Raw genomic sequence first — 25,946 nt, 5'->3', positions numbered from 1 at the left:
TAAGTGATTTTTATTATCCTCCAGTGTTTAGATACTTAACAAGTGTGTCTCTTTGTTTTAATTACAGTATTACATTCTTGTAATACCTACCAACTAGGTGAGCCTATATTCAGATCAAGCTGAAAAGAAAACACGAAAATGCCTACCTAATGTAGATACGTGTTAATTCGCCTGATCTGGCATGTACCACAACTACTTTTAAAAATTAAAACATTAGAAGGGATTTTTCGAGCAGAGCTACGTCTTTTATCAGGCATGAAGCAAAAGAAACTCAGGGAAAACTAAATTAAGATTAAAGGAAACGGACTATTTACATGGAGTCACCAGCGTGTCATTGTGCCAGCCAATATAGTTGAGTTTGTACCCAGACTTCCAGAAGAGCAAATGCACCCTTATTCTGCACATTCTTTAATATTAGACAACAAACCATAGTAGGCGGTTTCAGGGTTTCAGAATTACAAAATATCCTCTAAAGCCTTTGTAATTCTTAAACCTCATATCATTCACTCATGGTTGGTTGTCTGATGTTAGATCATGTGTAGAATAAGATGGATATGCTCTTTTGGAGGCGTGGGTACATAATTGCAATTTCATTGCCATGAATAATGGGAATGCTTTGTAATTCAGCTTCTGTTCAGGCAAAATAAAATGGTGGAGAAACGTAAGAACAAATCTGTCACTTCATGAACTGTTACTTCATTAAAGTTCTAAGGGTGGCTGGAATCCAAAGTTCCGCGTTGCATAGCTGCGATGGTTAAAACGAACGTATAACTCCAAATTTTAATATCATGTAAACAACACGAAAAAAATAAAATTTTGGCAAAAATGCAATATTAAAATCAATCAAATAACTTACTGCACGAGCACTCCGAAACTGTGGACGACTGGGGATAGGTCGAGTTCGAAATTATTCTTGACGTTCCGCCTTCTAACAGCTGATTGTCAGGTGATGTATTTCCATCTGAACTTGGTCTACCTTCTGTAACTTCTGCTGAGAAAAAGAAATAAAATAAAATAAAAAAATAAACTCAAATGAAAACTTTCGCAGATTATTCAAAATATTAAGATCATATTCACAGTCATACATTAAAAAATACGCTTTTTGGAACAGGACAGCAAAGAACAGGTAGATTCTTTTAACATTTTAAACGACCTCTACTTTCAAAGCAGTTTTTTTGAATCATGCCGATTTTCACATTCACCTCAGATATCGTAAATATCTAATTTTTTGTACGAACTTTGGTTCCAATCAGTTCTAACAAGTACGCGTGGCAGCCATTTTTTTAAAGAAATGGCTGCCACGCCTAAGTTTCACACTCAACCAACATATTGTACTGCAACTATCAATTTTTGGGCAAAATTTGGTTCCAATACGTTCGAAATTGCGGCACTCATGTTTTTTAGACAATTAAATGCCAACTATTTTGGACTTTTCTTGATGGATCATTGTGATCATCTTGGTCAACTCACATATTACAAACACCCCAGCCAAATTTGGTTCTGTTCGGGTAATAATCGTGAAAATTAGTATTTTTTTTGTTTATATGGCCGCCATTTTGAAATTTGCCATCCGATCGTTCTGGCTAATAACTTTTGAGCCAAGTTTGGTTTAAACCCGTTTCAAAATTGAGGCAGCTATGTCGTTCACAAGCAAAGCTTTTGTGTCCGGATGTGATCAGAAAAACTGTCTAGAAATTTTCCGGAATTTCAGATATGAGCGTCTCTGCAATAGGTATATTCCTGAAGAAATCTGCCTATTGGCATACAATGAATAATGTTTACAATTTCAGCAACTTTAAATTTCAGTTCCACTCTACTTTTCTATAGTTGTATCTACGTTAACGCAGTTTGAAATGACACGAAGATTCGTTTCGTCAATGTATGCATATAGGGAAACAAACTCAATTTTAACAATAATAAAGTGTGGACTCTGCACGGAACGACTCTGAGTGAACTTGTATACCACTTTGGAATATTATTCACTAAAAACAAACATATATGACGAAACTAATTTTATTTATTCCCAAAAATACCTTACTTGACAAGATGCAATTTGTAACAAGACCTTCCTCAGACGCACTGACTTGTCACGTAAGGGTGTGTTTTTTTTAAATAGCATTGGTTTGGTCTTTTTTTTTTGTGCCAATACTCTGTATGGTGCAGATATTTATTTTAAAGAGTGACAACTATGTGACAGGACTGGGATAGACCCTGGTACATTTTAGATGCCCTTACAATGCACTTCCGACTGCACAAACCAGTCACGCTGCACAGGTAAAAAGGAAAGACCTATCGTCAAAATCGAATATTTGGTCACCAACGGCAGGAAATTGCACCTTGTCTGCAACTGTGCTCAAATCTAACTAGTATGAAGGTTATTCTAACAGTCGAACTCGCGATAAATCTGCAAAAATGTTATTCGGATTCATTTTTCGAGTATTTCTTTGCATCCTTCACCCCCACCCCCACCCCGAACCACCTCCAAAGTGTTTACACATTTATAAGGCTCTTATAACGAAGATGATGATTGGTGTTCTACCCGAAGGCAGGTCTTTGACACAAAGGTCCCTGGAACAGTCCATTAAATGCGTTTTAAATTATTTTTTCTTGCTTTTCTACATTTTTGCCCTTTAAGGGGGTTCCACCCTTTCCCCTTCTTTAATTTAGCCTCCCTCCCGTCCACACAGATAGCCTGGAATCTCCAAAGTGTGTGTGCACATTTCTAAGGTTGTTCTAACAGAAGACAGTGCATTAAATTTGTGTTTAATAAAAAATTATTGTTTTTCATACATTTTTGTCCTTTCGGACCAGGGTTTCACCCCACTGTCCGATTTACTTCCCCAACGAGCCTGACCTGTACTTTGAACAATAAACAATCTGTAAAAATTTCATTCGAATCAGTTTATGCATTCGGCAGAACACACAGACGAACAACACAATGGCCGGCTTTAATTAAGAGAATATAAAGAGTACATACCTGCATCACATGAAGCTGGTTCTGATGGTAATGAACGAAGCGGTGAAGGTAAACTTAATGATGAATTCCTGTAATTCGTCCGACATTGCCCTCTTACATAAAATTCATCCTCACTATCATCATCATCACTAATTAATCTACTCGGACGCTTTTTCTTCCTCTGAGGTCGCCCTGTAATTTCGTTATCATTTTTTAGATTCGATTCATCCTGGGCTTGTACCAGCTTTCTTCTTGCCTTTAGTAGGTCGTCTGAAAAATAAATCTGAGTCACTTTATGTAAAAACACCCAAAACGGTATGAAGACGGTAATGAAATTCAGGGGTGTAAAAAACGTTTGAAATTCTTTCAAGTGTTTCGTTATCAGAACAAATTTAATACTACAGTGTTCATATTTTCAGAGCTGGGGTCTAAATTTAGGTGTCGATCGCTGCCGAATTTGGATATTCGACGTCTTTAAAAGGTTAGATTAAGTTTGATAACAAGATGGAGCTTCTCTGTATAACAATAAAGCAATTTTACTTGTCAAGAAAAAATAAAGTAACCATTCGGCACAAATTGACACCTTGAAATGGTCTTGTTAAATGTTTGAAATCAGCCAGTAGTCCGCACACCTTCTGTGGAGCACTGGCTTTTGGTTATATTTGCTGCTTTTCCCATATGTTGGTGTCCATGACAAGTACATTAACAGTTGTCATGGACGCAAGCTCTGAAAAACTCTCATTTGCGCTCAAGTTTACACATGACCTGCGAGCACTACAGTGCGCTTAAAGCTTAAACATGGCCGAAATGTGGCATCGGTCAAATCGCTTCATTTTTACAAATGTTGTAGACAATGACGAGTACATTAAAAGTCACTGGCGCAAGCTCTGAAAACTCATATGTGCGCGCTACATCGCGCTCGAGTTTACATGTGGCTGAAGTGTAAATCACTTGATTTTTACATATGTTGTAGCGATCGACACCTGGAAGCTCTGAAAATCGTATGCGCGCGCTACAGCACGCTCGTATTCATGTAAACTTCAGTTGGAATAAGATTGTTTTCACATATGTTGTAGAGCTTGTCGAGTTTAAAAATCATTTAACAAGAAAGCCAACCTGGCCGGCGAAGGCCAATAAAAAACAAAGCGATTTGACCTAAACCATATTTCGGCCATATGTAAACTTGAGGCGCTGAAACGCGCGCATATGAATTTTCCAGAGCTTGCGCCCATGACAACTTTTGATGTAGTCGTCATGGGCTGCAACGTATGTGAAAATCAGATAATTTAAGCGGAAGCCACTGCTACTTAAGGGGTGTGCACTTTTGTGGAAGCACCAGAAAACCCAAAACACATTAATTGTATACGAGGCTAGTGCAGCCATCTAACATTGCGGCTGTTCCTTCACACACATCTTGCTTTCTTTGCTTTGTATTTTTCCTTTCTATCTACTTTCTAGTGTCCCGTTTTAAAACACGTCCACGATTTCTGCAGCCGAAGACTCTTTTTGAAAATTTTGAATGATCTTTCACAATCATCGTGTATGGGGAAAGGTTCGCCGAAGGATGGTATCTCAAAGACAAGTCAATACGGTGAGTGATACCATTCTTAGGCGAAACTCCCCCCCCCCCCACACACACATACACGGTGATTGTGAATTTAAGGCTTTGTTCATGAGGAAGAACATTGACACAGTTCAAACAGAGTTTACGGCTACAGAAAGTCGTGGACGTTTTGAAACGGGACACCAGAAACTTTTCGATAGAAATGAAAAGTAAAAAGACAAAGAAAGCAACAATTCATATATATAACATAAAGAAGAAACACACATTAACGTAAGTTTCCAAGACATACAAGGAGATAACTCTATGAGACTTGTTATATCTGCATTTTGTTCGCTCATCCTGACTAAACGAATTTGAACGCAAAACGATTAATTGAAACGGGTATAATTCCCTATTACACTCGACTGGAAACTAATTAAAATCGAAAAGTAGCCTATTTAATGTGACTTATAGGAATATGCTTTTACTCTAAGTATTAGCTGAGTCAATATACATTCATTTTACCATTCAGCAAGAGATTTCAACTCCATAACACTTTAAACAATTGTATCCGTTACGATTTTCTCCTACTTCGTGAAAATCGGTTCACTTATACCTTGAATATCTATAGTAATCACAGAGTATTGAAAGAGTTTTATTGTTAAATGTATAGGAGGCATTCCATACGAATTCACCAGAGGCATGTTGCTTCATAGACACAGATTTGGCTGATATTTATATTACTGAAAGCTAGTGTTATATAGGTAACAGACATGCAATATGAAATTATTCTAACAGATACTGCAGAAAATACAGGGTGTTCAAAAAAGTGATGAATCTTCCCAAATTGGTCGTTTCTGAAACACACCCAAGAAAAGGAAAAGAAGCAGATCTCAAAAACTGTTTGGACAGTTATAATGATTTGGGTTTTATTTGAAAGCGAATGATCTGTGTAAGCCAATCCCAAAAATCCGAGAAAAATCTTCAGCATTATACAAAATATAGTACCCTAAAATACATCCGAAGAGAGAACTTTTTTAATGGTGAATCCCAGGTGGTAGAACAAAGTAATTTAGTACATCACATTATAAAGACATATATAATAACATATGAAGGAATTAAAAAGGTATTATTTCTGAGAATGAAATTATTATAATTTTACTATACCCTTACGTGGTTGCAGTCTGAAGCACAAGATTTGTCCATATTTCAGCAAAGACAATTTTTTCTCGTCTCTCTGGAACTAATATATCGAGTATACCATTATAATCTTATATGTGGGTGGCTTGCGGCATCAACTTGACTTTTTGATGGCATTTACATACACAGACAGAGTGCAATCCACGGCTAGAACTACCATTACAAATTACAAAAAAACATACGCGATCTTCAAATTTAATGAAATTTTGATATAATAAGTACTTTATGAGAGAAGAGTATTTTCAAAATAACAGCTCTCAGTAACGTACAATTTTCATGTTGCAGAGTTGCCAACCTTGAAATGTTAAGTAAATTTTAACATGCAAGGCCGAAGAAAACCTTGCATAACTTTGGTTATAGGTACGGCACAAACAACGTGTAGGGCTTATTTTAAAGCCAAAACATTACTCTTTCATTAAAAAATAACCATAATGATATTAAACAGGATTTTGTTATCCGTGCCATGTAACATAATATTTGACCTTGAATATTTCAAAAGGTACTTTTTAACTTTATAACAGATACCTGGGGTCCGGACGGACCCCAGGCTTCGTTTTTGCCCTATATTTTCACGGTTTGATATACATTTTTCTTGACGGCTCATGATATCTTGTTTTAGGATGTTGTGAATTTACTCATAATATTTAACCCGTGGTTTGCTTTCGCATTTAGAAATTTTAAGAACAGTTTTTAGAGAGATTACCTTTTTAATTTTTTTTGTCTGTTATGTTTGTGTATGTTATTGTGTATGTCTAGATAATGTGATGTACTAAATTATTTTGTTCTACCACTCGGGATTCACCATTAGAAAAGGTCTCACTTCAGATGTAATTTGGGGCAATATTTTTAGTATATTGCTGAATATTTTTCTCGGATTTTTTAGATTTAACATGCAAAAACTCCATTTTTAGTTTACACGGATCATTCGCTTTCAAATATGCCGTCTCCTTTAGCCTATCCGGCATAAGCGTGGGACGTAAAACTGCAAGTTTTTCGCTTTCAAATAAAACCAAAATCATTATATAATTGTCCAAATATAGTTTTTGAGATGTGCTTTTTTTCCTGTTCTTGGGTGTGTTTTAGAAACGACCAATTAGGGGAGATTCATTACTTTTTGAACACCCTGTGTTTTCTGCAGTATCTGTTAGAATAATTTCATATTGTATTTCTGTTACCTATATAACACTAGCTTTCAGTAAAATAAAAATCAGCCAAATCTGTGACTATGAAGCAACATGCCTCTGGTAAATTCGTATGAAATGCCTCCTATACATTTATCAACAAAACTCTTTCAGTGATAAAGAAAATAGCAAACACGCACGAACAGAACCCGGTAATGGGCTATTACGTTTCATTCTCTACAAATTTGAATATCAACTGAACATTAAACTTCGGGCACAAAAGAAGGGCACAGGGCCGACTCGACACAAGATCAGCTACGAAGATTATCGCGTTAATATTAACTAACATTTTTTTCAATAATATCTACATTTTGTTATTCCATATAGGTGACAAAGACAATGAGAACAAACCTGTGTGATAGAAAAACTTCTTTATGGTGTGTAGAGGCCAATCTTTCGTAGGCGTACTATTCTCCGCTAAGAGATTATTATATTTAAACATTAACGTGCGAGGTGGCCAATACGTCTCTCTTTTCCTGGGAGTCAGCAAAGACTCATGTACGATCCCGACGCCTCCGCCACTGTCTTCTTTAAACTCAACAACATGACACGACAATTTCATTTTCCCCTGAAACAATCAAATACGTTAATGGTTGTCATTATCATTCCAGTCAATCTGAAATCACTTTCGATCAATTTATGATCAGTTCGAAGGGAGAGAGTTCAAACCGTGATCTAGCTTCAGAATCTAACCGAACTGAAAAAATACGTCTATCCAAGTGTTGGGCAAACTAGTGCTATTAAACCTATCATAATATGGCACGAGCCGCATCGCAAGGTGTTACAACTTCAATTGCTCAAACGAACTAATCTAATAATGACATATTTAAACAATCACTTCAAGGTTGTGATAACTAGACCTAGGATTTGCACCAAAAATTAGAAATGTATGCACTGAAAAGTACAAAAATACGTCTTTACATACTCATATATATATATATATATATATATATATATATATATATATATATATATATATATATATATTGTTACACAGTTGTGCCTCGTAGTCCTAAGCCGGACTCACATTATGGGCGAGACGCCCGCGCTTTTCAAATTGTATGTGTAGTAAGGAAAAGAGAGATAGGGAGAGCGGAGTCAGTTGAGGTTTAAATTGGTTTAGCAACCTGATGCCTCATTGACACCAATCCACACGTATGTATTAGTGGTATGACCCTAGCTTTGATTTTACTCAGATCACAGAGCTGGGTCCTAGAGGCAATAGTTAGGGAATACCACGAGAGCAATAAATATATGAAATCTATTATGTAGTTAGAACCAGGTATAAAACAAAAACTGTAAAAAGAAATGTAAAATAGGAATTTCAATCCCGGCGTGATAGAGAAAAATCATAGAAATACTAGAAGTCTTAACCACTATTGAGCATGCGCGTGAAGAAGTCTCTCCCATGCTCGATGAGGCTCGTGACGTCGCCTTCGAGCTACGTCAGAAAAGGCAGAAATGCGTGGGACGAAGCGCCTTTATAAACGAGGCTTGTCTGCCGCACCGGTTGATTCTACGGACGGACGGATAACAGTGAACTTCGCTCTGGTTAGGGACGCTCTTCAGAAAAATCAGGTATGTGCTAATTTTTTCTAAGTTCCCCCTCCACACGGGATGAGCGCTTTGAGATTGTTTAGTGATCAATATGAGTTTTATTTTCAAGTCCCATCAATCTGAGACCACATTCCCTCTTCGAGACTTAACATTTCTTCCTTTCGGGCCAATGCAAGTTGCGATGTACAAAGTTCACACTTTACTATTTTCAATAACTCGCGGTTTAGCATAAAAACCTTCTAGCACCCATTGAGTATTATAGGGTTGTGCTCCCACTTGAATAATGTAGAAAAACTTCCAAGTTGTAACTCCAAGTAACCGATTGTGTTAAATTGATCTGTATTCTTATTTTATTTTTTTTAATAAAAAGTAAAGTGAAATGGTCTCTTTGATTCAGTCAAGCTATCCCACCTAGTTAGATTCAACTCACAGTCTTCAAGTGTTACCTGGGTTTCGATTTCTAGTACCAAGCTCTACCACTGTTAGTGCACTTTCTCATCATCTTCGAACCAGTAGGCTAAAGACGTTTTCAAAACCGAGGCTATTAGGGAGTTGGACTCCGAACCAACTTCGTCGTACTGGGTGGAGAGTGAAGAAGTGATCTCAATTACGATTTCACAAAGGAAAGTGTACACAATTGCTACGCCAATCTCTGAACAAAAACAAAAACAACATCATATATAACATTTTATGGTGTTCGGTGTTCGCCGGGTAACCAACTGTGTGTTCTTGAATCTCTAAACAAATCTCTGGTGCTCATTCACTTTATAGGGGAACCAAATATCTCAATTGCCTGAAACGCGATTTTTGCAAATCGGGAGTGATTTTTTTTTTATCGAAAGAGTTTTCAATAGATAAAAGTGAAACGTATACGCGAAGTTTTCTTTTGACTAGACAAGTGGTGAATCGATACTATGTAAAGCCAGTAAAGTTCAGTGGCGTACTTAGCCTAGGCGGTGTTCAGCCTATGACTCTGATATACAAATATAATTTTTTCTGCTCTAAATAGTGCGTTTCACAAGTAGTAAAGTGGCGACGGAAAATTTTTTATTCTCAACTTCTCTCGCTTTAAGTTGTTATAAGTCAGCGGAATAGCTGCTAGGTTCCGCAGAACAAGACTCAGTTCACCTCACGACGTTTTTCTTGTGTAGTAATGGAAATGGAAAATCGGGACGCGAGTGTTAATACAGAATTCAGCTCTTGTCTCATGTACTTGCAAAACCCTAAGTCTGCTTATGCTTTTGCTCGCTTTGGTAAGGTCACAGTCAGTTTTATCTCTGGTCAACAGAACCTCCCGTTTTACGGGATGAAAGTTCGACTAGTTTGTCCGGCGATAAGTGGCTAATACCCTACCACTTATTTGGGGAGGATCACAGGCAGTTTATCTCTAGACAGTAGAACCGCCCGTATTACGGGATGAAAGTTCGACTAGTCTGTCCGGCGATAAGTGTCTAAAATCCTTTCCCATGCAAAGCTTGGGGGTCACAGGTATCTTATTCTCTAGGTCCAGCAGGGCCCCTCTGTACTAGGGGTGCAAGCCCGACGGCTGCCTGGGAATGACTGCCTAAAACTCACCTTTATGCAAATGCAATACCTAAAATCAAAAATGCAAGTACATGAACCAATGATTGGATGATCGAAGTCCCCCGTGTGAATTTAAAAACAAAATAGTTTAAAACAATGTTGTTTGGGTTTTGTTTTTTTTTTAAAAAAAAAAGAAAACAAGTTAAAGAATAGAAGTAAAAAGTAAAACTCCTCATAAGTGAACAAATAGGCATTATCTGTTATAAACAGCTGTCTAGTCACTTTCCGTTTCCCGTTCTAAAAAGTAAAGCAAAATTTATAAAGAAAGGGAAGTTGAGTATTCAAGTTCAAAGGAAGTTAAATGAAGATATTGAAATAATAATAAGTCTCATAATACGTAGCAATTTGACGTAGTATTTCCGAGGGAAGTAGCTATCAGTGATTAAATTCTTACCATATCAGAGGAAATAGGTTGATTACCCACTGCCCTGGTTTGAGAGGCCACTGACTTGCGAAAAACAGATTTATTGTCAAAATGAGTTTCGCGCAGAAAATAAAAGAAAAGCTATTAGATTTAGGGCAATCTCATTGTCCTAAGACGCCCACGGGCAAGCACCGTTATATTTTAGATCGGTGGAATAATTATTATTGCATTGAGTGCAATAAGATAAAAGTACACGGGCATTCTCCTCCTGAATTTGGCCGTTGGAAAAAGAATCCATTACCGAGATACTTGGATACGTGGAGTCAGCCAAGATATCGTGAACCAACGACCGCGAGCCCGCAAACCCCAGACGCACCAGCGAGTGGTTGTGATCTAACGCCGCTGGCCGCGTCTAGTCCTATTCCGACTAGAAATGATATAGAAATACAAAGTGCTGGTTCAAGTGAAAAACCAACGCCAGCTCCTAGGACGATATATGTAAATTCAGATACGGACGAGACCCCACCGGGGGTAGATCCGAAAACTCTAGTGAATGATGTAAATTTAAAAGATGAACTAGAGATAGCCGACCTAATCACTGCAGGTCAGGAATGGCCTCAGGCAACAATTGAGATAGAAACAACAGCAGGTGTAATACCTGATGTCCCCTCGAACCAAAGTCCCCTAGATAATAATAAGTTAGTTGTTAAGGAACATAGAATAAGTGACTTAGTGTTAAATTCAGAAAATAAAGATATTGGTGTATCTAAAGGACCGGATAGCCCAGTAGCGCTATATTTCCCCATAAAATACGAACTGTCAGATCCTAGAACGCCGTTAGAAATGCAAAGACCCACCTTTCAATCTTTTTATGCTGGTAGTAGTGATGAAACGGTTTATGCAGAGATCGGTCCTAGAGCTATGTATGCTAACTTAGATACTGAATCACGAACCTCAGTGAGTAAAGAGCCAATCTACGAAAATATTGGTCTCGAACCCAAGGCAATCACGAATAAAGAGCCAATTTATGCAAATATCGGAACCGAACCAAGGGAAATGAAAATTGAGAACCCTGACGAGAATAATGAAAATGAATCGCGCTCTCTGACACAATCTAACGATAAAGCGTTAATAGATCAGATTAAGCATTCATTACAAACAGAACTGTCCCCAGCAGTAGGAAACTTAATTCGACCTTTAACTAAACAACTTCGGAACAAGAAAGTACAGGTCACAGTTGTTCGTCGCCAAGGTGACGAAGAAGAGAAATTAGGTATTTTATTCCAAGCGGACCCCTCAGCCCCCTTTGAAGATTTATTACCTGAGGAAAATGTAGTTGGAAATTTTGATATGGAAATACAGACCGACGTTTTTCAAAAGAAAGATGTTAGTGTTCAGACCGAATATAAGTTTCCTAAAATGATCCGGATTGATACAGACCGGGAACTTAAGGTTCTTCGGACAACAGCTACCCAAACCAACCCTGTCATGTTTGAAGAGAGCCTTACCCTCCAAGAGAAACTGCAATATTTGGACAGTATAGATAACATACTCAGTGTAGTTAGTAAAGTTAGGTGGTCAAACGGAGATGTTAGTAGTGCCGACTCAGATGGGGGTGAGTCGTTGAAAGACGATTGGTTAGGTTACGAACTAGAGAAATTACAAAACGACGAAATAGCGAAATTACAAGACGACAACCCGGAGTCTTCTCCTGCGTCATCCCTGGAGGATGAGTCAAAACCTTCGTGGAACTCCGAAGAAGAACTCCGATATGACCATTGGGATCCTCCCACGGTCTCTACTCCCCGAGTAACGAACCAAGACCCTCCCAAAGAGGACGCTGACCAGAGAAATGACCTCGTCGCCCCTGCCCCAGTTGAGAGGAGGTTAGGCGAAGAGACGAAAAGTGATGATGCTTTTCCCTCAGTTTGCTCTGACCACCAGAAGCAAATTGAAGAGGAAGAAAAAGAAAATAACGATTCCTGGTCTGAAAGTAGAATAAACGAAAACATTGGTAAAATCTTTGAATACGCGGAATTTGGTGCGTCTGTAATTTGTTTAGATGAAGTAGAAAATAGAAACGATTCCTCAACCTCTCCCACCCAAAGTGAATCTAACAAACAAACTGATAGTTTTCAGAATAGTGGTTTACAACCTTCAGCTAGTACTAGTTCTAAAATTAGTTCCTATAATGAAACTGGTGAATCACCTGCGACTAAAGAAATGAAAAAGTACCAACAAGAGGAAAAGTTAGATCCCTTACAAATAGTGTTTGTTTCGCCACCTAGTAGCGTAGTTACCCCCACGACCCCAGTGGAGAAATTAGAGTTTAGCGAAGGGGAAAAGACAGAAAAATCAGTATTTAGCAAACATGATAGATCTTACACATCAGAATTTTGTTCAGAACAAACCTCTGAGTTAGAAAATAGAAGCGTAACTGATACCGACTATAGGTCCGTCTCAGAAAATTTCAACACCTCGGCTTCCTTAGACAAGTCCTTAGATCTGAAAGATGAGCCCGTTTCACATTCATCAAGTGAAGATAAGACCTCTGATAAGCAAAAATCAAATTTTTCGCCCTTTTTGAAAGTAGATCCTGAGGATAAGCCTCGTATAAATTCAAAGTCTGAGCAAGAAATTAAGACTAGTCCGGTTACAGAACCATCAATACCATATAGTTTTGAGAAACCTAAATTTACGGATACAGTAGTAACAAGCAAAGTTAGCAACCCTCCTCCCGAGGGTGACAATCAAAATTCTCCTATTAGTGCTAAACCACAAGTCTTTAAGATCTATCCAAATGTTGAAATTCCCTCCTTCTCTGGTAATAGATATGAGTGTGTGGAACTTTTTCTGCAAGAATATGAATTAGTGGCTAGCATATATGAATGGTCGACTCTAGAGATAGTAAATTACCTTCCTTACTGTCTGAAAGGGGAAGCTTTCTCCTTTTATCTAGTAGACCTAGCAAACATTTTACCTTTAAACTATAACGAGATGAAGGAAAAACTTAAAAAGGCTTTCCCTAGTATTGAGTATACTGCAAGATTAGAATATGACGTTGATACAAGAAAACAACAACCCCATGAAAGTACTTTAGCATTCATTTATAAGTTAATAAAGGATTTGAAATTTTTGCGAGGTTGGGTTAATGAAAGTGAATTGATGAGTAAACTTCGAATGAGTTTGTTGCCAGACATCCTAAATAAGCTGATGCTTGAAGTGGATGATTGCGATGATCTCGAACAGTGCCTACAATATCTTAGAAAATTTCACACAGCGCAAAGATTAGTTAGTCAAAGGAATGGTTATGACATAATATGGGAAAATGACCGCTTGGACTGGTCTAGCATTGAAGAACAACACCAACCAGGATTTGTACAGATTAGTTCTTGTTACACAGACGAAGTAGTAGCAGAACCGGGTTACAAAACGTATAGGAACAATCACCAAAATACCTATGGCCTTGGCCATGGGCAGGCGCAGCTTTGTACAGTCAAGATAAAAATAGGAAACCGCTGGGCGCAAGCTCTTATAGATTCTGGCTCTGAAATTTCAATAGCTTCAAAAACCCTTTTACCCCCAAGATTCCCACTAACTGACAGACTGAAGGGTTATGTGAAACTTCGCGGCGTCGGTGCTCAGCCCACAGATTACATTCCTGTGATGAGAATAGCGTGTTGCTTCAAGGATCACTTGAAAACAACCAAACGAAGATTCCTAGACGTAGCTATAGTTGACCCACAGTTTTGCGCCTATGACGTTATTTTGGGGATAGATTTTCTGCACAAGTGTCACCACCATTCATTCCAAATACATGGAATTAGCAGATAAAGACGGGAATCATGTTGAAGACCTATGGTTCACAGTCCCAAAAAGTACATATGGAAATCGTCATGGTGTGATTCATACCTTAGATTTAAAACACGTTAAACGATACCCACCATCAGTAGGAAAAAGATCGTTTAATGAGTTCCAATCAAGACAGAAAGGTAATGCTGGACAAACGGCTTACTCTGTCCCCCCTCATGGAAACAAACCAATTTATAGGAAACGGAACCTCTCATATAAGAGAAAGGATCCGTCTCCAGAATTGGTCACCGGAAATCACATAAATCCTGTTGTTAGCGTACCCGATAAGAGACAAAATCTTCATACTGAAGAAATTACGTCCCGCGTATTCGTGTGTTCCAGGGAAACTACAAAATTTCCCTCGGAGCCTACGAATAAAACGAATGGGAAAGTCAATAGACGTAGGAATGCAAAACGTAAACGAACTAAGAAAAGCAAAGTGTCTTCCAGTGCTCCTGAACTGGAACTTACCAATTCGCCTGACTTAGAGACAGAGGAAAAGAACCTATCCAACTTTGACCCTCAGCCAGGCCCTAGTGGAACTTCTGCAGTTAGTTCCACAGATAGTTCGGATACAGAGATTATACCGAGAAAGAAAGAGAATGCGTCTTATGCGACAAGATATAACACAAAGAACCAACACTCTGTAAAGCCACCCCTGGCCTCCCAGGCGCCTCGTGAGCCTGTAGAGGAAAAATCAGACAGTGGTCAGTTAGAGCCATTAGAAAAACAATTGATAACGCAAGGAAGTGAAAATAATCCAGCAACTCTCCCTGACCTAGAGAGTTCTGCCCAGGATCATAGTCCGAAAAAGGTCGTGCCAAACCCCTTGGGGTTAGGCGACGAACTTTTTGATATCTATCCGTACACTACCTACAAAGTACACCTTCCGACAAATGTCCGCGTGCCGTCCAAGGCTTCATATGACATAGAAATTACCGCACCGACCGGGAACGTGCATATTTGGGAATTCTTACCGTCCAAAGGAATTCGATATTGGCACTCCTGTTTGATCCCGAGAGGTCCAGTTTTTACTGACAATGGAAATATTACTCTATTTTCAATAGTTCAGATCGAACCAGATCTTTGTCTAAAAACCTTTATCTAGGGAAACTTGTACCCCAGGCCGAGTCCTTAACTGACGAAACGGAGGATAACGTACAGGCCGTTAATCAGATCATACACCTTACTAACAAAGATGAAACAGATGACGTGGAAGTCCCTGAACAACCCCAGAAAGTCCCCCAAACCAAGGAAGAATTAGCTCAAGTACTAAATATTGGCCCAAATTTAAACCCAGAAGAAAGAAATCAATTACTGGACTTATTGATGGAATTTAGGGACGTTGTAGCCTGGGACAAGTCTCGCCTGACTGCGGCTACCGATAAATTTATGTGCCCCTTAGAGGTCATTACAGATATACCTATTTCTCAGCCCCCATATAGAGAAACACCAAAACAGAAAGAGATAGTCGCGGCAGAGATTCAGAGAATGTTAGACAGCAAGATTATCCGGGAAAGTCAAAGCCCATATTCGGCACCAATTGTAGTAGTACCTAAAAAAGATGGCTCCCCGCGTATATGTATCGACTTCAGAAAACTGAACCTAATATTAAGGCCCCATTATACGCCAGTGCCACGTATAGATGAGATACTAGCGTTTCTGAATGGTACCAAATACATAAATACGCTAGACATGCAGAGCGGGTACAACCAATTATTAATCCGTCCGTGTGATATAGAGAAGACTGCATTCATCTGCAGCCGTGGAAAATTCGAATTTTTGAGACTACCATTCGGACTAAGCACGGCCCCGGCCCTTTTTCAAAATATGATGAATGTTATATTTGGCGACATTATGTGGAAGTATGTAATTTGTTATTTAGACGATTTGGTTTGTCCTAGTCCTTCTTTCCCAGATTTAATAGAAAGAACGAGAATTATTTTATCTCGACTCCGGGAGGCCAACTTAAAACTCAACCCTAAGAAATGTTACTTTGGTTACGAAGAAGCCTCTGTGCTTGGTCACATCGTCGGTAGACGAGGAATTTGTGTAGATCCCGCAAAAACGGAGGCTATAGCAAAGGTACCATACCCTACTACAGTGAAAGAAATACGTAGCTTTATTGGACTTTGTTCATTCTACAGAGCTTTTGTCCAAGGGTTTTCTACTATTGCCAAACCACTCATTTCATTGACTAAAAAGAATGCCAAGTTCGAATTTGGAGAAACTGAGAAACAAGCATGGGACACTTTGAAAACTTGTCTTATATCTGCTCCCGTCCTTGCCCACTTTGACCCGAATCAGGACGCCATAGTTTATTCGGATGCTTGTCGAAACGGAATAGGTGGATATGTCGCACAAATTAAAGAAGATAACCAAGAACACCCAATAGCGTATTTTTCGAAATCATTGTCTCCAGCGGAGCTCAACTACTCCACGGTTGAGCTTGAAGCGCTAGGAGTTACTAAGACAATTTTGCATTTCCACTTTCTATTGGCAGACCGTCCCTTTATTGTGCGAACAGATGCTCATGGTATATGTTACCTAAGAAACAATAAGATGCTAAATTCTCGCTTTATGCGTTGGGCAATTCGTTTACAACCCTATCTATTCACAATCGAACACATCAAGGGCCGCAATAACGTGACCGCCGACTTTTTGTCAAGATGTCCGCTAAAGGATGAATTACCCTCCAAATTTGGTCAAGAAGAAGATTGTGCAGACGTGTGCAACTTAGTGTTATGTCCCAAAATAGATATCAAAACAATGCAAAAAGAGGATGATAAAATTAGAGAACTAATACAGAAGAAGAAGGATGACCCCACTGATCGTGCTCTAAAACCCTATGTTGTAGTTGACGATGTGTTATATCGAGTCATGAACAAAGATAAGAAACTAGTGATACCGGAAAAGGCTATCCCCGACATATTACAAGAGGCCCATTCGTCTCCGCTGTGCGGAGGCCATACGGGATTTTCTCGCACTTACTCTAAAGTGAACGAACGTTACTACTTTCCGAACATGGGAAGAATAGTTAAGGAGTACGTGCGCTCTTGTGACGAATGTCAGAGGGTGAACATCCCCAGAGAAAAGAAACAAGGTTTTCTTCATCCCTTACCGGTGAAAGAGGAATTGTTTTCCCGCTGGAGCTTAGATATTTTTGGCCCGCTACATAGTAGCGCAGGCTACAGCTATATCTTAGTTATGATAGAATATCTCAGCCATTTCGCAATATTAGTACCGCTACGAAATATTAAAGCCCCGACAGTGGCTAGGGTCATGTTGGACGAGTTAATCACGCGTTTTGGCCCTCCTAAAGAGGTACTGACGGATCGAGGAAGTAATTTTTTATCAACGATAATGACCGAACTGAATGACTTATTTGACATTAAACATGTTCGAACTGCAGCATTTAAACCGTCAACGAACGGACTGTGTGAGCAATTCAACTCTGTCATTGCAAGTTTCCTTACTAAGTACACGGCTAAACAGCCTACTAAGTGGGCGGAATATGTCCGCTTGTGTGCATACGCTTATAATATATCAACCTCCCCTATTAGGAAATATTCCCCATATGAGATTGTCTTTGGTCAAAAGGCCAGGTTTCCCACTCAGTTGGACACCCAATATCAATTCACGAAAATACAGGAACATCAGAAACAATTAAAGTTAATCCGTAAACTAGCCCAGAAGGCTATGACACATGCACAGCAGCAGACTAAATTACGCGTTGATCGCACTAGACAACCTATTAAGCTAAAGGTTGGTGACTTAGTATTATGTAGAGATTATTTGCCTAAGAAGGATATTTCTCCAAAGTTAACACCCAAGTATATGGGACCGTATTACCTAAGGAGTATTTCTCCCACAAATGCTTGTAAAATCGAATTAGTAGCAAACCCTAACCACACTCAGATTGTAACTATTGAAAGATTGAAGAAGTATTTCCCCCGAGACAACTCACGCGAGCTGGAAAATTCTAGCGATAGTGAGGACGATGAATGTTAAACGTGAAGTACACGTTGATCATGAGGCCTCGCCGCCTCAATTTAGACAAATTTAATAAAAAAAAAAAAGAAAACAAGAAAACTTGGCGTATATTCATTAGTGAGTGTGTCGATTCTTGCCTACATCACATAGACCACTCAAAAGTGGAGTACCTGTAGTGATGCAAGACCTCTGGTATACCGGAACACGTGCATACAGGGCTATAGCTAGAGCCTGAAAAGAATACATTGTGAAATTAAAAACAAACAAAAAGTTATAATATACTCTTCATCAACTTAAAAACAATAAGTTACTTCCTGGATTCCATTCTCCTCTCCATTCGATGCGGCATTAAACACCCATGGCCTACTATGGAAATAGGCAGTCATCCTAGTGGGCGGCGCTAATACGTGGTCTGAGGAGCAAATAAGTCATTTTTAAAATTAGGGCCCTACCACATCTACCAAACCTTCCATAACTACAATACCAAGGAAAAGTTTGACGCGTCACAGAAAAGTTATGTCGGATTAATACCAAAATAAATGTTTTGCCAACATATTGGGATGAATAATTTTTTTTTGTTCTTTGTGTGAATGTGCCCGGGCACGAATGTGTTACCCTTCTTCTTCTTCTATAGGACTCCCAATATGCTGCCAAACACAGAGAACCTCTAAGGAAAATAAGTGTTGACATAGCTGAAAAGTAAAATATTATTAGTAGCTACTAACATTAATACGTACAGGTATAACGCCTTGAATATGTAACTCCGACTTTTAGCATACGTCGTTGCAGATGCAAACTCTTCAGTCACAGTATAGGATTCCATCCGTAGCCGCCGCCTGACTATTTCATTTCTCTCTTGCGAGAAACTCGCCGCTCTCCCTCTTTGTGTCTAGGACTGCATTAACCTGGAAAGTAAAGCAGAGTCAATATTGCCCGCTCTGGGTTGTTCCGCGACAAACTTATGCCTACTTAGGATACACGCATGCTTACGGGACGTTTTTCCTGTGACCCAGGATATCTGCCTGTTTAAAAAAAAAAAAGAGAGAAAAGGGAAAGCTGGAATTCCCCCCACCAGATATTTACATAGGTTACTCCACACAATGCCTACCCCATTTGTTTCTTCTTGAGCAATTATTATTTTTATTTTATTTTTTTTTCGCGTAGTTCGGGCGGGAAGCATATTGGCAAGACAATTAAAAAAAAAATAAAATAAAATAAAAATATACTAAAATACAATAAAGTAGAAAACGAAATATGGAGAAATACGCCTTAGCCGCTGACATGTTGTTTTCTGCTGTTATTACTGCTGCTATTCATAGATATGAGTGAAATTTTTCTGTGACCCCTTCTGGGTGAACACAAGTGACCCTTTTGCTGTTGTGAAAATGACCAATCTCTTAGCAAGGATGGCCAATCTATTGGCAAACTACGGCAATGTACGAGCATACTGCGCATATTGTACATAATGTAACATTATGTCTTCCATTTTCTTAAAAGAATATAAATAGCTACTTGTGTACTATACTTGCTACATTTAGTCAGTAAGATTTAAGTTATGTTCAGTTCATGTTGAATTATGATCAAGTATTAACAGTGATGCTCATTCTAGAATAATGTTTTCAGTTATGTTTATCAAATTACTAGATAGTATCATATTGAATCATTATTTCATTGTGGCAAGCTAAACTTAAGTTAGTGTTAAGGCTACCATATGTATTTCGTAAGAATATTGGGGTAGATTGAGCCCCCCCCCATTTTTTTCTGTCCTCCCATCATTGGGTAATGGGCTAGAACCCGCTCATTGTAACTAACTTGATTATATTACTATCGCCATGTATGTAAAGTCACGGTTACAAAATGGACACCATTGTGGGCTATAGTAACATTCACGATGTTGTCCTACCACTACACCACTATACTCGTGTTTCTCACTCATCCCTGTGTAACTGCCTTCATTCAAGTTAAAATCTTGGCTTGAATTGAATTAAAAGGCACACCACGCTGATAGTACCATGCAGAGTGGTATTAAATCACGTTATCATTGGTACATTAAAATAATAATAATGACAATAATAATAATAATAATAATAATAATAATAATAATAATAATAATAATAATAATAATAATAATAATAAAAATAATAAAACATTGGAAGCGAATCAGTACGTGTACATCATTTCGTACTCGGATAATAGAGATTTCCATAAATTAAAGGACACATATTAAGGATATTCGAGCTCTGTTTTTAATGAATCTAGTATAAAATAACTTAATTCTGTTTAGAATTACACTTATGATTATGCCCGCCAAAAGGTTTAAACCTACAATTCAGAAGACTTTCAAAATTCGGTGGCCCCCTTCATAAGCGGCCCTGTTTAATAGGTGGAAAACACTGCTTCACAACAGCGCCTGGCGCACATAACCTTTAGGATATAAATATATGAACGTGACAGTATTTAAAAAATTAAGTGAAATAAAATTAAGTGATCACTAAATAAACAAACAAAAGTGTACTCTTTAAAACTTAAAAGTTAATCGAATAGCATTTTGTTTGGATGCAAATATTTATAATGTTCACGGATACTTTCTCAACACTTGTCTTTCATTCTGCCTTAAAACTAAAAGCAAATCACCTCTTATCGGGTGACGGAAGTGAGTCTAGCTGTTAACGAGGACTCAGGATGTTGTTGCGTGTAGCTTCTATACACACCAACATTTATAACGGGAAAATAGATAAGTAAGAAAATAGGGAAATGACGTCACAACGAAATGAATAATAACAATAAGGTTGCCTCATAAATCATTACGATTGGGATAAACCATAGTCTCAGATAAACAATTGATTCTTAGCGATCCCTGGTTCGACCCCCTAATGGATCAGTTCTTTTATCCTATATCTACATTATCGCTCCTCACGAGCGCAAGTTTATAGCTGCATTGGTTATGAGAAAGTAGGTTCGAATCTATTACTTTCAATAGACACTTAGTGGATCACATATCATCACTACCTACACTAGAGGTCCTGAGTTCGAGCCCCGAAATATTTAATTCAAACTTAATATCGTTGTAAACATGGTCTCAATTACCGGAAATTATTGGCAGTTACGCAATTGTATCTCACGTTGAAAGGAAACAGATAAGTCGGAGATCGAGTCCCGACTCACGCACTTTTTGGTATGAATGACACACACTAAGCAACGATTTTGTTTATCCTTAGGGAATCACTTACAAAAATCACAGGTAATGCAAGCCGCACTTCGTATAATCACTGTTACCTTGTAACTTAGGTCACTCTCGTTCATTATGATCTCTTGTTTTTCTCAATTAATTCAGTAATAATAACAATCAGTATGGGATACACCCAGGATATGAACTGAGATTTCATTGACGTGAAGAACTTGAAATGCATGTTTCAAAAATAACACACTAACAAGTCAAGGAGATAGTACTTACCCTGTAACAAGAAAACCTCCCCTTAGTGTCTTTGGAGACGTACGTCTTCTCTTCTCCTTCCTTTGTGTTTTCCGAGCAACAGATGGTATGTATACTCCAACAAGCTGAAAAATATGAACCACAAAGTTAAGATCTCATTTAAACTCGTTGATTATCATACTCAATAAAAACAATAATTAGCCTCATACTTAATATTTCAAAAATTAAATAAGATAGCTCTCCTTCAAAACCCAGTCACGCCTTAACTACCAAGTTCGTCAAATTCGACTAATAAGTAGCTGGGACACTACACTCAACTTCAGGTTCCCACGTCCAGCCTATAATGCTATGTGTGTGTGGGAGAATTTTTTTTTTTCGTTTCAGGTTTTTCCTTACAGAAGCCGAAGTAGCAGAACCGGCCCAGGTAAAAAGCAGTGGAAGGACCTACACCTTGGAAATAACTGAGTATTCGTTTTCCTTTTATACTTCTGTTAAAAGTTATAAGTTTTTAATCACTTGAGTATCAATTTGCTTTAAAAAAAAAAAGGGGGAATTTGACATTTTCCTTTATTATTCTTCCTAAGTTACTTACAAAAAAAAAAGGATGCAATATAATGGATAAATCACCATGTGCCCAAGATAAGACGGCCTCCTCTGAGGGACTCATTTATCTTAATTAACCTTATAGAATTAAAAACCCTACAGTATTATTTTAAGAAACCTATAACGATTGAGACAACAAATTATTAGAGATTTAGCGAGACACTACAATTGTGAAAAAATAATATGCACGTTAACTGAGCATTTCTCAAGTGCTGGATTGCCCCATTGTGAGATACGTCTTGTCTTGAACACTATGAGTACTTAAGGTGTAATAAAGTGTAAAGCTAGAAATGCAGTTCCATTATGAAATTTTGCATGTTTAAAGTTATATCAGTTCTCCTTGATTGTGTTTTAGTTCAATTAGTTGCCAGAACCTTTTATTAGTCTGCTTTAGATAAGTTACAATTATTGTTTTTAGTTAAATTCATTAACAAAATTTTGATGATACTCTGGAACTAATTTTCTTAACTAGCATATTTGCAATGGTATAACTAAATTTATTTAAATCTTGTTGAATCTAAACTCTGATCATTAGTTCTGTGGTTTACGCAGTAACCTAGAATAAAATCTCACCATAAAGAAAAGGTAGATAATATTAACATTCCAAGGTATAAAAGATTGTATACAATAGACTTCTTGTACTCATGCATGAAAATCTGAACGACTGACCACTTCTTGTCTTCTAAATCAGAAAAAACAATGCAAATATACTTATCTGACAATGCTGAGATGTCACTGGTCTGAAGCTGGCTTCTGTAACAGTATACTAGATGAATTCTCTCAGTTGCGATGCAAAACCCCCTTTTTCCCCTCTCTCCCTCCAAACATTCGTCAGCTGAGCTGATAATTTACCAAGCCACTTGGCAGTATACCAAGCTGTATAATTAGCTCACTTCCGCCACGCTGGCTAAATTCAAGCTTCCTTTTAATACTCTAGTTCTCAACCTGACTACAGCTGAAACAAAAGATACGGCAAATGTATGTCAATATGGCCATTACGTCCTGACGTGTCATAACACACTAGGTATCGACCCATCTTGTAAAGTACCTTGGATTTACTCACCATATGATTCATCACCCATTAATCATAACAGTAAGTGGAAAGAATATTTAACATTGCAGTTTCCTCCATCATTATCATTCCACTCACAACGAAACAAGCCGAGTTAGGTACATCAATCAATTTGAGAAAAACTTGTCTTACCAGGACATTGTTCGATCTTCATCCACAGTCACAGCTTGAACACAAGAGGCATCCTAACAATAATGTGTGGTCAGCGCACATACACTCAATTCTAGGCTTCTGGTTTATTTGTTCAATGATACAAAATTGATTCTTGTAATATTACTACAATCACATACAATATTTAAACAGGTTTCTATACCTAGATGCTGACGATGTGTGGTCAGCACATTCAGGACATCTGGAGGAAAAACATTCTGTATTCGAATCTCATCTTCGAATAGCCTCATTTTTGGGTAACCCCTGCAGGTTCCATTGATTACTATATCTTTCTTAGATTTGATGTGTGGTCAGCCCCGTTGAATAAATATATATAATAAACAATTAAAAAAGGAATTCGGTGGACTTCCTATGTAAACAAGTACTTCGCATAAGACAAGGATATTATGTAACGCAGTAATGATTATGTAGTCTAATAGTCTCTCTGATTGCAGAGCCATATCCATTGCCTACCCAGTGTGATGTCTAGAGTAAGGCCCCCCCCTGGTATCTGGAGGTACCCAAGGATCCAGATTGCAGCCTGTCAGCCCCCTCCAGGGCTGATCCAGAGGGATGATATGGTAATCGATTACTGTTATTGATCGATCCATCACTGTTTAGTAACTGTTTAGTAATGGGCAACAGTGATCTAAAATCTGAATTTCCATCCGGATCCAGAACTTTCTTTGTGCTACAAAATTTTATAAAATCCTGCAGTGACAAGGAAATCTCGTTTATCTATGGACAGACTTCCATTGACTTACCTCAGTTCATTGCTTACAGGTGAAAAACTCTTCTCGTATCAGTACAAACAAAAAAATGGACAAGTGAAAAGACTCAAAATAAAAGGAATAAAAACTCCTTTCAAATCAGCGTTGTAAAAAATCATAAGAAGATTGTAAACAATGTCAAGAGACTTTAAATATTTTTCAATATATGAAACAACTCAATTTCATTGTAATATCCACGATTTAACGGACCAATAACAAAAACCATGGACAGTTATTGTCTAAATGTAAAAATTAAGTTTCTATTGATTGGTCAAGTAAAAGCACAAGTTTGTTTTCCAGACATTTAATGAAGTCTATACGTGAGTATGGTAATCGAGTTTACACATTTTCATTCCACCATGTTACAGACCGTAAGTTGTGGAACCCTCTGTATAGCTATCTTTTGGCAAACATCGAAGCGAAAAAGACAAGGAAGTACTTTATTAAATTATCCATTGCACGTTGAATTTAACTGTTGCTCAACAACAGGTCCCCGTGACGTCATCATGTAGAATTACTCTCCGTATAATTAAATCACTTACACTAGGCATTTAAGATTTAAAAAACAGAAAAGTTCACCACAACGGAAACCGAGGCCGGTTATCAGTCAAGGCTAGTAGAATTAAAAGAAAGAACGGAACACACTTCCGGTGTGTTTTAAAAATATATCAACCATAGCTTATGTTGTGGTTAACTTTTGCGTTTACAATCTATCCTATAAATCAACAAGATCCACTAACATGATGAAACATGATGCAACTTGACTTCGTAAAATTCCCTTTATAACCGCAAAGAAACCCCTTTCGATTTCGGTGTATATTAAAAAAAAAAAGAGAGAAAAGGAGACATAAAATATGTTAATATTATCAATAATAATAAGAATAGGAATACTAACAATACTAACCTATAAACCCCCCCTAACATTCCCCCATTATTATAAAGAAATGTTATGTAGTCCCCTGTAAAAACATGTACTCTGCTATAGCAAATGTAACTGCATCCCTGATTATTAGACTTTGTATCTGTTATTACCATAGGCCATTAGGGCATAAGCTAACACACTAACCATAGGGTCAGTATGTTAACCATTCAGACTCCCCCTCTGCTAACAGAACCACTCAGGGAAAAAGAAAACTAAAGTAATGGCATATAAATCTCTAGGTGCGCTAAATCGCACCAATCATTTGTAATGTCTGTATATTGTCAGTATACGTAAAAGTAATCAATGTGTATAGTGTATTGCATACCACACAGGATGAGAGAAACCAAATCGAGGTCGAAATAGCAATCAAGCTGAGTAGAAGTTTAGAAAAACACATGTACATACTATGATTACCCTGTATAGAACAGAGCTATACAGTAAGTTTGTAATATAGTACATTTATTGCATTATCACTATAAAGAGCGATACCTAATAATGTGAGATGCATTTTTGATAACAATAGGATGAGTTTAATATAAAATGCGTATAGACGCACTTATAAAATTTATTAAGCATTCAGCAACTGTTTTAAACGTTAGTTGATAATTACTCAAGTTATTTTACATATGCGGTATAATCATTTAGTATGCAATCGCTTCTATGTTACAAATAAATATACTACCAGATATGTAATGGAGTACTCAACTATTTTCAAAGGTTTACTCAAGGGAGTACTCAAATACTTTCAATACATTACAGGTTATAA

At 37.8% G+C, this 25,946-nt stretch overlaps 1 protein-coding gene across 2 annotated transcripts in view; it reads right to left on the bottom strand.

The window, feature by feature from the left end:
* Positions 1 to 23,006, bottom strand: part of LOC145669636 (uncharacterized) — a 31,581-nt gene extending 8,575 nt beyond the window's left edge. The window contains exons 1-5 of one of the 2 annotated variants that reach the window (XM_081737876.1): positions 21,685 to 23,006; positions 18,968 to 19,135; positions 7,232 to 7,448; positions 2,978 to 3,226; positions 857 to 991 (exon numbers count right to left, since the gene is read on the bottom strand). In XM_081737876.1, coding sequence (XP_081594002.1) covers positions 857 to 991; positions 2,978 to 3,226; positions 7,232 to 7,442 — 595 coding nt within the window. In that variant the 5' untranslated portion in view covers positions 7,443 to 7,448; positions 18,968 to 19,135; positions 21,685 to 23,006. The remainder of the gene's footprint in view (positions 1 to 856; positions 992 to 2,977; positions 3,227 to 7,231; positions 7,449 to 18,967; positions 19,136 to 21,684) is intronic. The other variant, XM_081737877.1, reaches the window with a different exon arrangement.
* Between the last annotated feature and the right edge of the window lie 2,940 nt (positions 23,007 to 25,946).

This window comes from Thermobia domestica, chromosome 14 (assembly GCF_964235325.1).
Source record: "Thermobia domestica chromosome 14, izTheDome1.hap1.1, whole genome shotgun sequence".
NCBI lineage: Eukaryota > Metazoa > Arthropoda > Insecta > Zygentoma > Lepismatidae > Thermobia > Thermobia domestica.
The sequence above is the reverse complement of the archived record's forward strand: the minus strand, read 5'-3'. Positions and strand labels throughout refer to the sequence as shown.